Source organism: Anabrus simplex, chromosome 6 (genome assembly GCF_040414725.1).
Source record: "Anabrus simplex isolate iqAnaSimp1 chromosome 6, ASM4041472v1, whole genome shotgun sequence".
In the NCBI taxonomy this organism is placed as follows: domain Eukaryota; kingdom Metazoa; phylum Arthropoda; class Insecta; order Orthoptera; family Tettigoniidae; genus Anabrus; species Anabrus simplex.
In genome coordinates this window covers 224,789,501-224,806,407 of record NC_090270.1, presented here as the reverse complement: position 1 = coordinate 224,806,407, position 16,907 = coordinate 224,789,501, and the positions used below count along the sequence as shown (strand labels likewise).

The 16,907-nt window shown below is 38.8% G+C and overlaps 1 protein-coding gene across 1 annotated transcript in view; it reads left to right on the top strand.

Annotated features, from left to right (window-relative positions):
• Positions 1-16,907, top strand: part of LOC136876356 (serpin B6) — a 61,778-nt gene that overhangs the window by 34,650 nt on the left and 10,221 nt on the right. The window contains exons 5-8 of the mRNA XM_067150233.2: positions 475-680; positions 6,314-6,496; positions 13,289-13,424; positions 14,344-14,486. Coding sequence (XP_067006334.2) covers positions 475-680; positions 6,314-6,496; positions 13,289-13,424; positions 14,344-14,486 — 668 coding nt within the window. The remainder of the gene's footprint in view (positions 1-474; positions 681-6,313; positions 6,497-13,288; positions 13,425-14,343; positions 14,487-16,907) is intronic.

The window sequence follows — 16,907 nt, the reverse complement described above, 5'->3', positions numbered from 1 at the left end:
CATGGGGACCATTGGTGAGTCTGGTATTGTTTCCACTTTCTTTCAGCAGCCTGCTCTCTTTCATCTTTCGTATCAAAACTTTCCTGCTCAACTCTTATTCTCTTCTGACCCCAATGGTATTAGGTTTGTGAAGCCTAGGGAGTATTCCATATTCATGCACTTCATGATTTTTTCCTTTTTTTTGCCGATATCCTCGTTTTTCAATGGCTCAGACCTCTTCCATTATTGCCATCATTAGACCTATCTGTGTTGCTGCGATGTAAAAACAAGAGCTCTTCTATTTTTCCTCTGATTAATGTTAAGAGAGGATGGTTGCCAAGTTTCACGCCCTCTTAAAACAATAATCACCACCATCACCACCTATCTAGTTGTACTTCCCCTAAGGCAATAACTATCAACACCATCACAACTACAATTTCCCATATATATTTGAAGTAAAATTCCAATAATATTGTTTCTTCTTTCATTCTACAGAATGTTTGACTGCAGATGCTGTAATTGTGCTGGTGAATGCCCTGTACTTCAGAGGAAATTGGAGTTCTCATTTTAATGTGCATTCAACGACAAAAGAGAAATTCTTCAAGGATAAGGACCATAAGACGGAGGTAGAAATGATGAGTCAGGAAAGTGAATTCTCCTATGCTGAACGAGAATTTAAAATTCTAAAAATGAACTATACGGTAAGAATTGGTTTGTTATTTCAGTTAAAACACTTATGGATGGTTGAAACCCACTCAAAATGTTACTTATGAAGGGTAAATATTTAACACTTATACCTGAATATGACAGTGAATGAGATATCTCGTTCCAATGCTGAGAACCAAACCTCATGGTCTTTATACAACTGTTGTCTTCTGTCAGATATCCTTTGCCTGGTGTTAGTGATTACGGGTGCAATGCCATACATGAGAACTTAATCCACTCTTATGGCCAAATGGCCCTTCTGGTGGCAAGATATGTTCTACTATTTGAACACTCAGTTCCCAAGCTAGAGGTATTAACTACACATGGCTAAAATCCCAGACCCAGTCAGGAACTGAACCAAAGGCCATGATACTGACCATTTGGGAATCAGTACCTTTTCATGTACAAAATCTCGTCTAGGATTACAGAAATGTGGATCATGGTGCTTGAGCAGACGATAGTGTGGATATCATATGTGCAGAAGTAGAATATGCCATAAGAACAGCGAAGAATGGGAAGGCTCCAGGCCCTGATGAGATGTATGCTGAGACTGAAACTGCTTCAGAAAGAAAAGTCCCTTTCATTATTAGTTGACCTATTCAACAGTACTCACCACAGTGGAACCATTCCTCGAGACACTCAAATCGACTTTTGTAATATTGCCTAAGAAAGCCAATGCAAAATTCTGCAATGAATATAGAACAATTAGTTTGATGAGTCACATTCTGAAAGTATTCCTAAAAGTATTCCTAAAAGTCTTGCGTACAAGAATTTATCATAAATGTGAAGAGAATATCGGAACCTCACAGTTTTGCTTCAGACATGGTTTAATAATAAAAATAATAATGTTATTTGTTTTACGTCCCACTAAACACTTTTATGGTTTTCGGAGACGCAGAGGTGCCGGAATTTAGTCCTGCAGGAGTTCTTTTACATGCCAGCAAATCTACCGACACGAGGCTGACATATTTGAGCAGTTTCAAATACCACCGGACTGAGCCAGGATCGAACCTGCCAAGTTGGGGTCAGAAAGCCAGCGTCTCAACCATCTGAGCCACTCAGCCCAGCCAGACATGGTTTTGGTACTAGAGAGGCATTATTCAGTCTGCAGGTATTAGTCCAATGGTGCTGAGATGTCAATGTCGATGTTTTTGCTTGTTTCATCGATTACGAAAAGTCCTTCGATACAGACCGCCATGATGAACTTATGAACATTCTTCGAGAATTAGTTCTTGATGAATGGGACATTCGTATTATTGGTAATCTCTACTGGAAGCAGAGTGCTGGCATAAGAATTGATGGTCGTGTCTTGGAAGAAGTCTCAATTATGCAAGGAGTTCTCCAAGACTGTATTCTTTCACCCATGCTTTTCAACATCTATTCAGAAAAGATTTTTTTGCGATGTTTTTTATGGAAAGAATCAAGGAGTTTTGGTTAATGGTTTCATCATAAATAACATCAGGTACACCAATGACACTGTGCTACTTGCAACCAATCTCCAGAATCTACAGGAACTACTTAATGCTGTCACTGAAGCCAGCAGCGCAATGGGCTTGAGGCTTAATGTAAAGAAGACTAAGTGGATGGTTGTAAGTAGGAAAGAAGATGGCATTCGAGGTAATCTCACAGCAGCAAAGGAACAGATCACAAGAGTGGCAACATGGGATGTCACATCAATGATGACTGGAACCTTACTTAGGAGATCCAATGCAGAATTGAGCAGGCCAGAACCACTTTTCAGAGACTTAGAAAATTTTTGACAAGCTGTGACCTATCCATTTCACTACGGACATGACTACTCTGGTGCTACATTTTCAACATTCTGTTCATGGCATTGAGGCATGGACACTAACTGAGACCATGTGCAAGAAGTTGCAAGCATTTGGAATGTGGACGTACCGAAGGATGCTGAAGATACCTTGGACAGCTAAAATGACCAATATAGGCGTTTTGCACCGTATGAACAAAGAACCAGAAATTCTCACTATCATCAAGAGAAGGAAGCTAGAATACTTTGGTCATATGATGCAGAACAGCAAATACCACCTTCTGCAAGTAATACTCCAAGGGAAAATTAATGGAAAACGTGGTCCGGGGAGAAGTAGGATATCATGGCTCGGAAACTTGAGCCAGTGGTTTGGGATGACAAAGCTTACTCTGTTCAGAACAGCTATGAACAAACAACAGATCATGCTACTGTTCTGCGAGGACATGGCACATGAAGAAGAAGAAGACCTTTTTATAATATATTTTTAAATCCCAGACAACATCTCGATGGTCATCATGTTTCATATGGAGGAGGAAGTTTTGTCAACATAGGAGTAGTATTTCCGTATAATGTATGAGGGTGGTGGTGAGGGGGAAGAAACCCCAGATGAACTAAAAGTTTTACGTGACTGTTGATACCATCGCCAGCCCTGTGGTGTACGGGTATAATGCATGCTTCTTACCCAAAAGTTTCGGGCTAGATTCCTGGCCAATCCAGGGATTTCAGTTCTCAACCGAGGGCTGGAACAGGATTCACTCGGCCTCGTGAGACCAACTAAGGAGCTACTGATATGAGAGACAGTGGTCCTAATCAAGAAGGCCAAGGAATATGGCTCAGGATGTCGTAACGCTGACCGTGAGGCATTCCAGTATCTGCAGGTCATCTGACTAGATAGAGGTCATCGTGTGCCTGTTGAGCCACAGGATTTTTTTATATCATGATCATGGCCACAGGACCTCTAGTTTTAGATGGAATCCCAACCACAGATATGTTATTTTTCATTTCAAAAGGCCCAAGTGCAAGTGCCATGATTCGAACCCCATTCACTTTGATGAAAAAGCTAATGACGATACTATCTGGCTGTCGCATTCCCACTAGTGTTCGGGTATTTGGATGGTACTGGAGAATATTTTCCGTGTTATAGTCTTGGCTGCATTGTTTAGATGTACGTTGCCCACCTGATAGCCATGACTCTTAAGGCATTCATTCTACATGGTCTTACACCATGGTTAGCGGATTTGCGTCCCGTTGGTCGGCAGGGTAAGTGGTGGTATGCAATTTCTACTCACTAGTTTGTATGCTAAAAGCATATGGAATGAGGGCATATAACGTTGTTGATGGTAATTCATCCATCGGATGGGGACGTTAAGCCTTCAACGGACCCCTTGGTGCTTATTAAAATTAGAAAATTCTTTTATTAACAACCACCTACTCAATACAATATAATACACTCATTGAATTATAAAATAATCATGAGGTGTCTTAAAAAATGGCTTAAATAACAGAACACTAGTCCCAAGGGTAAGCCTCCTCTTTCAATTTTTTCTTTTCTCCTTCTTCATTTTCCGTTATAACATAATTTCATTTTCCTCCCTTTTCTTTCATTCCAGATTTCAAACTCCAATTGTGCCATAATCTGCTTCATTCATCCACGGATTGCCTGAACTCTCCCTTATTCAAGATCACAGTTACTCCTTAATGAGTTCATCATTGATGTTCTACATTGTATACGTTTTTAATTTTATGCTAGCGCGTGAATGTGGACTAGTTCAACTTGTATTTCCTTCTGGCATTGTGATTCTCTCTCCTACAGAATTTGCAATTACCGGTGATCATATCATATCATCCTTGGTTACGTCGTCATGCGCCTTTTGACTGGTTCTATTTGACTCATACTGTTCAATTAACTCTAATTCAACTTTTGTTTTCGCACAAATGTAAGAACTCCAACGTCAATAATTAATCCACGCTTCACATATTGACGTATATTTTAATTGTCTACAATATCTATTTTTGTTTTTTACTTTAACAACCCCATGATTGTTTTTAACTCCACAGACTGCCATCGTTCAATGTATTTCACCATAAATTCTTGCTGTTGATCTGTACATACTGTTACTAATTAAGTCTAATGTTATCATATTACTTTTTATTACGACATTGTTATTCTTTTAACAATTTTAATCACTTAAGTTCAGGGCCCTGACCTTAGTCTTTGTACTAACGGCTGATGATGTTCGCAATGCCGAACGAAATGTGTTCTGTTATTTAAGCCATTTTTTAAGACACCTCATGATTATTTTATAATTCAATGAGTGTATTATATTGTATTGAGTAGGTGGTTGTTAATAAAAGAATTTTATAATTTTAAGCTGTGACCTATCCATTTCACTACGGACATGACTACTCCGGTGCTACATTTTCAGCATTCTGCTCACGGCATTGAGGCATGGACACTAACTGAGACCATGTGCAAGTGCTGTTCGACAGGAGCAGCCTGTGTGCCTATGTGCCGGCATGGGTTTCACCCTTTCCCTTCCTACTATCACATCATTCATTAACTCCTCTGATGAGATTGACATCAGGAAGGAAATCTGGTCGTAAAAACTGCTACGAAGATTCATCTCACTTCAAAGCCAAACCTGTAGAGAAACAGAACAAGGGTTGGACATATGTACGTAGATCTGTATAAAACTGATGATGCATTTGTGTGGTAAATGTGAGGAAAATTACAGATCAATTATGCTTACGGTACATAGGCCAACTAAAGGGATTGTAAGGGACTTGTCACCATGAATCTAGAACAGTTACCGGTAGGTTATGATAACTGATAAATGATACCGGTCTGTGACCATTAGATAATTATTAGCGACTCAGTATTGATTTGCCCCTCATGGATGAATCCTAGAGCACATCATTCATACTCTGAAGCTTCCTAATTATATTTATATCCTCAGAAAAATTGCTCTAGAGCAGCTAATCAGTGAATGATGAAAACTTACCAGTAAGAGAAATGGTAATTTGAGAAAGATTCAAACATTTCTTTCTTAAATATTCATGTATGAAATAAAACAACAATTAGCATACTCAGTTAAAACTACTATAACCCAAGGACCCAAAACCAATAGAGGAGTTAACTATGTTACATCTTATAAACAACATATTATGATTGTTATCAAGTTAATTAATTCATTAATTGGCACCACTCCAGTACACGTTTCTATTTCAAGCAGAAGGGGACGTTAGAACCACTTACAGGGTCACTTAAAGGGTAGCACTGGGAAGGAAGTGACCAAGGCCTTAATTAAGGTACAGCCCCAGTATGATCTGGTGTGATAATGGAAAACCACAGAAAACCATATTCAGAGTTGCCGATAGTGAGGCTCGAATCCTCCGTCTCCGGATTGTAAGGTAGGTAACAGTTATATGGTCCAAACCGTGTATTTACACTTCTGATGGCCAGCACATCAATCTCTTTCAAACTTCCAGAAAACACCATGCCTTGTGTTTCCAGTTGCTTCATGCTATTGCATAGACTAAATAGAAATATTTTATGTACACAAGGTTGTTATGTACAGTGCAATGGGTCAGCCATAAGAAATGATACATACTGTATGCACACAAGGTTGTTATGTACAATGAGTGCTTCCACAAGAAATTATAAGTATGGTCTTAACATCAAAATATGCACACATGTCCAAAATACGCACATACTCTATATGCACAAACGAATATTCTTCAATTATCTTGGTTTAACCTGTAACATATAAATATTAAGTTTTATTAAGATATGTGCATATATTTCACAATACTCTTGTTTATTTATTTTTCCTTCCAAACAATCATATTATGCCTATACAGGATGGTTATAGCATGCTGATTCTCCTGCCCAATGAGGTGGATGGCATCACAAACCTCGAGAACTCGCTTCCTGATTTAGACTGGAGAGAAGTTAACTCGATATTGAAACCACTGATAATGAAAGTGCATATCCCAAAATTCAAGATAGAAGCCAAAATGCATATGACCGAGAAATTAAAGGAGGTATGTAAAACGTGACCTATATTTCTTGTTCAATATTTCCTTTTATTTAGTGCATTTTCCTTTATGCTGAATTACAAAAGCATTCTAAGTAGAAAAGTATATATATGGGCACATAAAATAATTGTCCTTTTGTCAGTAATTTTTCTGTTTTTGTCCCATATTTTATTATTAATTTGGATTAGTTACATAAATGTGGAAAATGGGTTCAATTGAGTTTGTATCTTTATTTGTTGCAACATCTTGTGAAAATGTCAGAACATACATTTCAGAAAATCAGCATTGTATTTCATTTGAGGGGAGGAGAGATGTGACTCAGATATAGATAAGATAAGCCTAGCCTAATATTAATCCTATAGAAATATTATAGGTCATACAAAGGGGTATTTCAAAAAAGGAACATAAAGTTGTTTCCTATGTTTTAAACTATTTATGAACAATAAAGTACCGTAATGATAATGGAGACACTTATGTTTTTAGTTATTCACAAGTCTTCTTACACAATAAATTTCAGCTATTATTTTTTGAATTTCAAGTCAGATAAAAAGAGATCACACTGAAATAGAATTAGATAACCCTTTTCACAGATTTCAGGTACAGTACTGGTGATACTGAGTACAGACTTGGTACAATCGGTAATTTCAATACCTATCACTGTTATGCTTGGATGCTATAAAGCTAGAAAAAATAAAACCTATAAATGGTGAAATGTAGTGGGAATGCAGGGACAAAATGGCTTCATAGAGTAGTAAGACCAGCATGGAGTGTTAGTAAAGTACCTTCTGATTGGACAATCCCATGCCTGAAAAGTTTTAACACATATTATTTACAGAAGAATGGAAAGACAAATTGAAACTGGGAGAAGATCAATTTGGCTTCAGAAGAAATGTAGGAACACGTGAAGCAATCCCGACTTTACGTCAGATCTTAGAGGACCGAATTAAGAAAGACAAGCCCACGTACTTGGCATTCATAGCCTAGAAAAGGCATTTGATAATGTTGATTGGACCAAGCTTTTTGAGATTCTGAAGGTGATCAGGATGAAATACTGAGAAGAATTATCTTTAATTTGTATAAAAATCGGTCTGCAGTGATAAGAATCAAGGGCTTTGAAAAAGAGGCAGCAATCCAGAAAGGAGTGAGGCAAGGCTGCAATTTTTCCCCTCTCCTTTTCATTGTTTATATAGAACAGGTTATAAAGGAAACAGAAGAGGAATTTGGAAAGGAAGTCACAATCCAAGGAGAGGAAATCAGAAACCTGAGTTTTGCCAATGATACTGTTATTTTATCTGAGTCTGCAAAAGATCAGGATAAATTACTGAATGGTATGGACAGAGTCTTGGGGAAGGAGTACAAGCTGAAAATAAAAAAAGTCCAAAACAAAAGTAATGAAGTGCAGTGGAACGAAGTCAGGTGATGCAGGAAATATTAGATTAGGAAATGAAGTCTTAAAGGAAGTAGATGAATATTGTTACTTGGGTAGTAAAATAAATATGGTGGTAGAAGAAAGGAGGACATAAAATGCAGACCAGTATGAGACATGTTTTTTAAGTAAGGGCCATTTTGTTGTGGACACTAGTAGTTCATGCACGCATTGCAACGAGCATGTGCGTCATGTGCCGGCATGCCTCGGGAACAATGGTGCTCAATTGCAGCTCTGTTGCTAACCTGTACGGTTCTGTTCTGTGCTTGCTCAAATGTTCAAGATTATTGACTCACCCGCCCCGTGCGAGGTTCAGTCAGTGATACAGTTTTTGTCCGCAAGGAACCTGTCTGCTGCAGACATTCACTGACAGATTTGTGAAGTGTACTGTGCTAAAGCTATGAATGAAGGCAAAGTATGTAAGTGGGTACGAGACTTCAAAATGGCCATGACAACTGTGATCACAAACGAAAGATTTGTGTGTTCAATGACATTTTTGACTCGTTACGCCGAAGAAGGTGACGACATTTTGGAGTCAGAACATAACGGGAGATGAAATAGGAGTTTCGCATATCGTGCCTGAATTGAAGCAACAGAGCATGGAATGGAGACACACACATTTGCCTGTAAAGGTGAAGGCCAAACATACTCCGTCCCAACGCAAGATCATGACGTCCGTGTTTTGGGATACTTCAAGGTTTGCAACACTTCCTTTTCATTCCGCCAGCATTGGTCTTTGACCAATCAGAAATTTTCTGTATTTACTTTTGAGCCAATCAAACGTTTGATGTGCCTATTTTATTTGCCAATAAAAATGAGAGGGTGTGTCCAGATTTAGTCCAGAGCCTTCTCAAACCCTCCCCTCGGGTATAAAAGCTGCGGCTTTGCAAGTTACCTTGTCTTATTGATCGTCCAGTTACTGAGTGTGTGTGTTAAGGCAGGAGGTGTGGGGCCTCTATCTTCGGCAGGCAGAACATCAGCTAAGGTATTGGCCAACAGTTTTTCCATCTAAGTAGTAATCTCCGCAAACTGACCCGAGGTGAAGGTTCCAACCTTTAACAATGTAACCGTCTGTTTTCCAAAATGTAAACTTTTTTCTTGCTAATGTAAAATTTCATAGAGACTTAAACTGTAAATCGGGGATAGAGAGAGCGTTACCCTCTCAAACTACCCTTCAATTTATATTGAGGTGACTACAATTTTGTAACTGTTTTTCTTCCTGTAATGCATTAATTAACTTTCTTTCTAGTCACCTGAGTAGTGTGGGATTAGCCTTTCACAATAGTATACATTTTGTTTGTGCTTTGAAAGGACAGTAGTCGAGACTCTGCTATTCACAGAGGTGTAATTTGTTATTGAGCCCAGAATCATTTTGTTGACTACAAATGCTGTGCCAAGGTGGGGGACAGTTTGTATGACACGTTTACCAGGTTTACCCTTGAAGATCCTGTAACCTTCAGATTCAAAGGCCTGCTCATCTGTAAATCTCGTTTTCTGAATTGCTGCAATCAAAATTTGCTGTTCCGTACCTTCTGGAGAGAATTGGCATTAAAGGTAGCAAAGAAATTCTTGGCTCTATGTTTGATCTTTCGTGGAGTCTCCGATACCTCCGAGCATGTCGGTGCAGACTCCTCAGAATCCGAAGGGCCGCTAACGTCGTACAAGACGATGGTGGATTGGTTACCACCTGGGGTAGTAGCTTTAGCTGAAATTTCCTCCATGCTTTTTTCACAGTTGAAAAACTGTAGAATGAGGTCGGTGATATTTCGCACCGTCCAAGGTACTACCAAGGTTGTGAGCCTTGGAGCCTCCAGCACTGATCGGTTCACCGACCCAGTTTACCGCTGGGATTGGGTACCCAACCTTCCACTGGGTTGCTCAGCTTAACAGGGGCACCTCTTGTAGGTTACGTGTTGGAGTAGTCCCATTTGGCAGGGCTGTGAAGACCCCCTCCTAGGTTGACTCCTAGGACCCTATTATTATTATTATTATTATTATTATTATTATTATTATTATTTTTTTTTTTTTTTTTTTTTTAAATATTTTTTTTGCTAGTTGTTTTACGTCGCACCAACACAGATAGGTCTTATGGCGACGATGGGACAGGAAAGAGCTAGGAGTGGGAAGGAAGCAGTCGTGGCCTTAATTAAGGTACAGCCCCAGCATTTGCCTGGTGTGAAAATGGGAAACCACGGAAAACTATTTTCAGGGCTGCCGACAGTGGGGTTCGAACCTACTATCTCCCGAATACTGGATACTGGCCGCATTTAAGCGACTGCAGCTATCAAGTTCGTTGTTGTTGTTGTTGTGGTTGTTGTTGTTGTTGTTGTTGTTGTTGTTGTTGTTGTTAATGATTTAAGCCCACTAAGGAGTGCTTATGACTGGTTTTATTTTTTGGAGGTGTTTGCTTTCATTCCCAATACCTCCTGGAGCCCAGTTATTTCTTCCTGTGAGAGTTGTTTCCAGAATGTAGTACTTTTGGGTGTGGAGACCATGAATGAACCATAACACAGAATTCGGAGTGGTTTAGGATATCATGGTCAGAAATCCCAGTGGAATCCAAGTCTTTCTGGGCTTCATTGAGCCAAAGGTTTCCAGTCATAACTTTTAGTCAGCAAAAAGCCTATTGTTGCCCATTTGTTTATTTGTACCATAACAAATAAATTCTTCTTGCTTCCGAATTTGGCCAACTGTGGACCGCGTGAAACTTAACGCTTTCTGGCCAGTCTTCTTCTTTTCTCTTCCCAGAACTTCTTCATTCGTTCACTCCTTATTTTTCTCTGCTCCTCAGATATTACAAATTTGGGCCTGTTCTTCCACTGTTCTTCATGGAATTTGTGGTCATCTACTCGAGTTCTGAATTTCTTTTTGTTGAGGATCAATTCTGGTGTTATTTTAATTTCATCTGCGTCCTTCTTAACCTCCTCCACCCATTTCGTTGTCCTCCTCAATCCAATTACATATTTAAATATTCTTTTAGTCAGGCATTTGTCATTCATTCTGACGAGATGTCCATAAAATTTCAGTCTTCGTTTTCACATTGTGTCCATGATCTTTTCGGAATACTTGTATAGATCCTCATTTCTCCTTTTCCTCCATGTACGATCCGTCGTTTTCTGAGGTTCAAGAATTTTCCTCAGAATTTTCCTTTCCTTCTTCTCAATTTCTTTCAGTTCCCCTTTTTTATTTAATATAAGGCATTCTGAACTGTACAGTCCCTCTGGTTTTACAACAATGTTGTAGTGTTTAATTTTTGCTTTGTAGGATAAAGCCTGTTTATTGTACCCGTTCGGTGTCAGTCTGTAGGCCAGTTCCAATTTTCTAGCTCTTTCCTTGTTTGCCTCCTTATCCAGTCCATTGGGTTGGATCAGTTCTCCCAAACACTGAAACTTTTCTACTCTTCTAACCTTTCTGTGCTTCAGTTCCATGCTTTTCTCTCCCTGATGTCAGTATTCCATGTACTTCGTCTTTTCCTAGGAGACTTCAAGACCTGTTTTCTTCGCAATGTTATGAAGAATCTCCAGCATCCTTTGGGCATCCTCTCTGTTTTGAGCTATGAGAGCAAGATCATCAGCAAAAGCCAGACATTTAATTTCCAAGTTTTGTCCCTTGCGCCCAAGATGAATTCCCTGTATGCCTTCCACTTTCAGAGAGTTTTCCCAGGTTATCCATCATGCCTTAAGTTGAAGTTAGGTGGGAGGGCAGGAACAGCCTGCTCCTCAGAGTTAAAACTGAGGTTGTAAGCCCCAGAGTTTGTTCTAGGCCGCCCCTTACATGGGGAACAGACACCCTTGCAGCTGCCCCTCACCTGGGAAACAGACGCTGCTGTTGGATAGTGTTCTCATACTATTCCCTGAGTACTGGGCTGCCTCTTCCGCAATCTCCACCGTTCCGAAGTCCATCTTCTCCGCTATAGATTCCGTTGAGGTCTTTGCTCATAACCCTGAGCTGGGACCCTTACCAGATGTTACACACCGGGTCAGTGTGCTCTGGGACTCACATAGGCAGGGGCGCCAATCCGTGGGAAGGGCTGCCTCCGAAGAGGGTCCCTACCTGCTACCTGTAACAAATAAATTAATTATATGGAAGGAAACATAATTATTAAAGGTAAGTAATATTATGTGATATAGATTAGAATTGTTGGAATTTCTTCGTTTACATTGTTATAATAAGAATGTATTGTTTAGTACAATACGGTATGTTGAGCATTCAGCCTGAAGGCTGGTTTGATCCTGAACAGCTCCATCATCAGCTATCTATCAATTATCTATACCTGGTAAAATAATGTCATAATATGTTTAACTGAAGGTGTTTGTCGCTGAAGAAGCATACTGAGCCAGAAGTTGCTATTACATATAAGTCTGCCAAATCCACTGAAATACTTGCATCAATCGACTATATGAGGGACATTTTCATACCATTCATATCAGGGACTGACTTCTGAAGGAATGGCATTGCTGGCATTGCTCATACTCCAGTCACTGCCATAACATCAAAGCCAAGGTCGAGGCTGAGACAGGTAAATGAAATTAAAATGAAATTGGTCTAGCCTGAAGCCAAAGACATAGTGCACTGTAAACACTACTGTAGGTCTCACCCACAAAGGCATTCTTTTGTGTTATACTGTATGAAAATCTACAGCCTGTTTCCAATCATTTGACCGGGTCAGGAATGGAATGAATGAAACCCCAATCTAGCAGCGAGGATAGGAACTGTGCCAGCTGCCGAAGCCTGTCGCATTCCTCTGAGGCAATGATTAATGACTGACAGATGAAATGAAATAATATTAGAGAGTGTTGCTGGAATGAAAGATGACAGATGACCCGGAGAAAAACCTGTCCCGCCTCCACTTTGTCTAGCACAAATCTCACATGGAGTGACCGTGATTTGAACCACGGAACCCAGCAGTGAGAGGCCGACATGCCTGCCGCCTGAGCCACGGAGGCTTATTTTTGTGTTATACTGTATATTATGATTTATTGTACGCCTTTTGAAGAACATGGAGAAGACTAATACTGTATGTATAAAAAGTCATGCATCGTCTAGATCAGTGGCCCACACTTTTTGACACTATTTAGTGCATATTTGCATGCATATTTTCGCATTTTAAAATACATAATAATGTGAAGCCTTGTCATTATTATTATTATTATTATTTAAAGATCATTGGAACTCACCTTAGCACAGCTTATTTACTTTGACCTTTTGTATATCCAGAGTTTTTCACAAATAATTCAATATTAAATGCACTTTGCCAACAGAAATACTTTTAGAACTTGGAAAATTATCTATACCTGGTAAAATAATGTCATAATATGTTTAACTGAAGGTGTTTGTTCTGTTCAGTTGTTTCTTTCTTCTTCTGATTGCAGCTTGGTATGAGTCTGGTTTTCAGTCCCAGTGCCAACTTGTCACGAATGTCGGATCAACCTTCCTATGTTACTTCTGTTGTGCAGAAAACCCTCATTGACGTCAGAGAGTGCGGAACAGAGGCCGCAGCTGCTTCAGGTATCCTTCTGTGTCATATGCTCCAACAATAATATTATGGCTACAACTTGGTACGTATCATTAATGGGATGAAGGTGTGAGCCCCTAGGGCAGTCTTGGTCTGAAAAGAAGACCTAGGAGACACAAACAGGAAAATGAGTAATTAATATTATGATAGTAGTGGGGAGAGTGTGCGTAAATTGAAAACATAGTTTACCTAATTGGAAACATGTATTTTCTTGAATGTTTTTTACTTGTACAATAATTGCCATGCATGGTCCGGCTCCATGGCCAAATGGTTAGCGTGCTGGCCTTTGATCACAGGGGTCCCAGGTTTGATTCCCGGCAGGGTCGGCAATTTTAACCATAATTGGTTAATTTCGCTGGCACGTGGCCTGGGTGTATGTGTCGTCTTCATCATCATTTCATCCTCATCACGACGCTCAGGTCGCCTATGGGAGTCAAATCCAAAGACCTGCACCTGGCTAGCCGAACATGTCCCCGGACACTCCCGGCACTAAAAGCCATACACCATTTCATTTTGCCATGCATGTTCACCAATTTAGCTGTGCAAATAGTCAGGAGCACTCATGCATTATTTAAGGCATTGTTGTTTATATGTCCTGGTTCTTTGGTTCCCATTATGAAGGATTCACAAGATATTCAATTTATGGGGAATATTTGTACACAAAAATGCTTGTTTTAACATTTCTAATCTTGCACTGTGTGGGATGCCATTTTAGGATGGATATTATTCTAAAGATTTGATTCTGCGCTGCCACTGCATGTAATACAGTATTCTCATGCATTATTCCTAATATATTTTAATAAGTTAAAAAAATACTTTAATTTACAGTCTCATTATGAAGACCATATTGTAAGTTTGTGGAGTGGCTGCAATATGGAGACAAGTGGTTTAATTTGTCGCTTTTATCTACAGTTTCTGAAGTTAAAGCCAAGTCCTCATCAGCCGTACCTGTCTTCAGAGCAGATCACCCCTTTATTTTTGCAGTACAGCATGAGGTATCTGGAGTGATTATATTTCTAGGCCGTTATTCAGGCCCCACATCACCACTTGCACAGGTAAGATACAACTCGTCTTTCTCATTTCATTCATAACTCATTTTCTATTGTTTATTGATTCATCAGTTTGGAGATTAGTTCGATCCTCAAAAAGCACAAAGTCCTATGGTTATTGAGGAAAACCTTCTGTGGAAACCCAGGTGGTGCCATAATGAAGTGTGCAGGCGTTAGGTAACTAAATTTTATGGGCCTTCCTGCAAGTCATTCTCAGGGGCCATCTATTTACTTCATAATGTAGTTATGAAAACATTTCTGTTATCACCATCATTTAGTCTGTGCTCCAGCAAGGCAGGCGCAGCTACATTCTTGTAGGTGTATGTATATCAATTAAAAATGTATGCAGCCAAAACTCATACCTATAGGTCCATATAAGCTACTACCTCAAATGATTTAGCAAAGGAGGGCTTCAAAGAAAGTGTACAGTAATACCAATAGGTATCGGATAATTCTCTTTCAGATCAAAGACCACCATTCTTCAATTGTGGAATGGATAAATATGTCAAATGGCATGTAGCAAGCCTCATGTATCATAATTTATAACTGAGAGGTTCTTGAGACTATCAAAACTAATTCAGCATAGCATAAATTTAGAAAATACCTGAAAAAGGAAACATTTATTAACCCCTTTGATGCCGACCTGCATACATTGTATGGACCTACTTTTCTTCACATGATGCCAACCTCCATGAGTGGTATAGACCGCTGTAGGCCTAAATTAATTTTGTTCTAGTTTTGAAAGTTTTGAAGTTGTCAAGATTAAAATGGTATATCTTTGAAGGTGAAATCTCTGCCTTCCTTGTATGTATCAATCAGCCCAAGTCAGTGTTTCTTTCTTTCTTTTGCGATGCCCCTTAATAATAAAATAATAAAATGACGTACATCATAGGGACGTGCGCACACAAGACCAATATAGAAAGAGCAATAATTCAAAACAAATCAGAATAATAACACAACAAGCAAGGAAGAGTACTGGAACTAACCCAAAAAGCGACGAGAGAGGAGTGGATCAAGGGACTACGGGACAAGCAGCATCAAAATGACACCCAAAATTTTCATAAAATTTAAAATAAAAATATAATTAATAAATAATGGTTTCCACAATACATCAATTTTAAATAAAATTAAATACCTCAGAGGAATCATTAAAAAATTGCAAGAGAAAACCAACACAATATTAAGAGGTAAGATGAAAATTCATTAAAATTAAATAAATATAAATTAAATGGTATCTCTAATAAATAGTACTTTTCTGTTCCCAAAAAATGTATATACATATGTACTGATGCATTAGTTTAACTAAATAATTATTAATAGACACATGTCTGAAGAATGTTAATATTAAATTAATTTAAAATTTAATACAGAAAGGGGAAGCTTTTAAAATGAGAATCGAGAGCTTTCGACAGCACCCCAGTGGAAAAATAAGATCCCACCAACCCATATATAAATGAGGAAACCCGACGTATCACCATAAACACAGAACGCAGCAAATACAGACATAATGTCCCCTCAGGAGACACGCCCAGAAAAAAACTATGATCTAAATAAAACCAAAATTTAAGACCACAACGTCATGTTAAGGAGAGGCAATAAATAAAAATACCGACACATAATTTACAGGATAGAACCAGTTCACATCACGTCACCGTGAGCCAAAAAAAAAAAAAGCAGTTCCAGAAGGAAACAGTCATAATAATATTCACGGAGCAATCCACAAGATGCACTTATCGCGCCAGCGACAATTCACAATATCCCCAATGACGACAATAATAAGTTACGTCATTGTCAGGCCAGAGCAGATAACACAACAATACAAATCAGGAGCGATAAGATAAGGACCAGGCTTCATTATCTTTCGCACTCAGGTTGTCTAAGCCCTCGATTAAAGTGAAAATTTATAATGGCATTGTTGTCAAACGTTAACATAAATGCAGGTTTACTAAAACAATTAGAACGAGGATCTCATTAAAAGCCTGCAATAGGGATGAAAATAAACTCATTAAGCCTAAATAAATATACAGAGAGAGAAAAACAAATTTTAAATAAACAAAAGTAATAATAATAGTGAAAATTTAAAAAAATTAGAGGCAAGTGTAAGTGTAGTGTTAGGTCAATTACGGGCACACGAAAGCCAAGGGACAAATAATTACTAAATATCAAAGGATAATGGCACACGCATAAAGACATAGCATAGAAAATCACAAGCAAAAACACAAAAAATAAGGCCAGACGAAGAGAACAACAAATTTAAAAAACAAGGCAACGGAGAATTTAAAGGATAATCTAAGCGCAATAATGGCCAACCATTACATGCAACACACACACTCGAAGCAAGAACTCCATATCACCATACAGAGATATCCATCACGTCCAAATATAAACACCAAATAGAATATAAATCCAACCGCGGGAAATAAATAT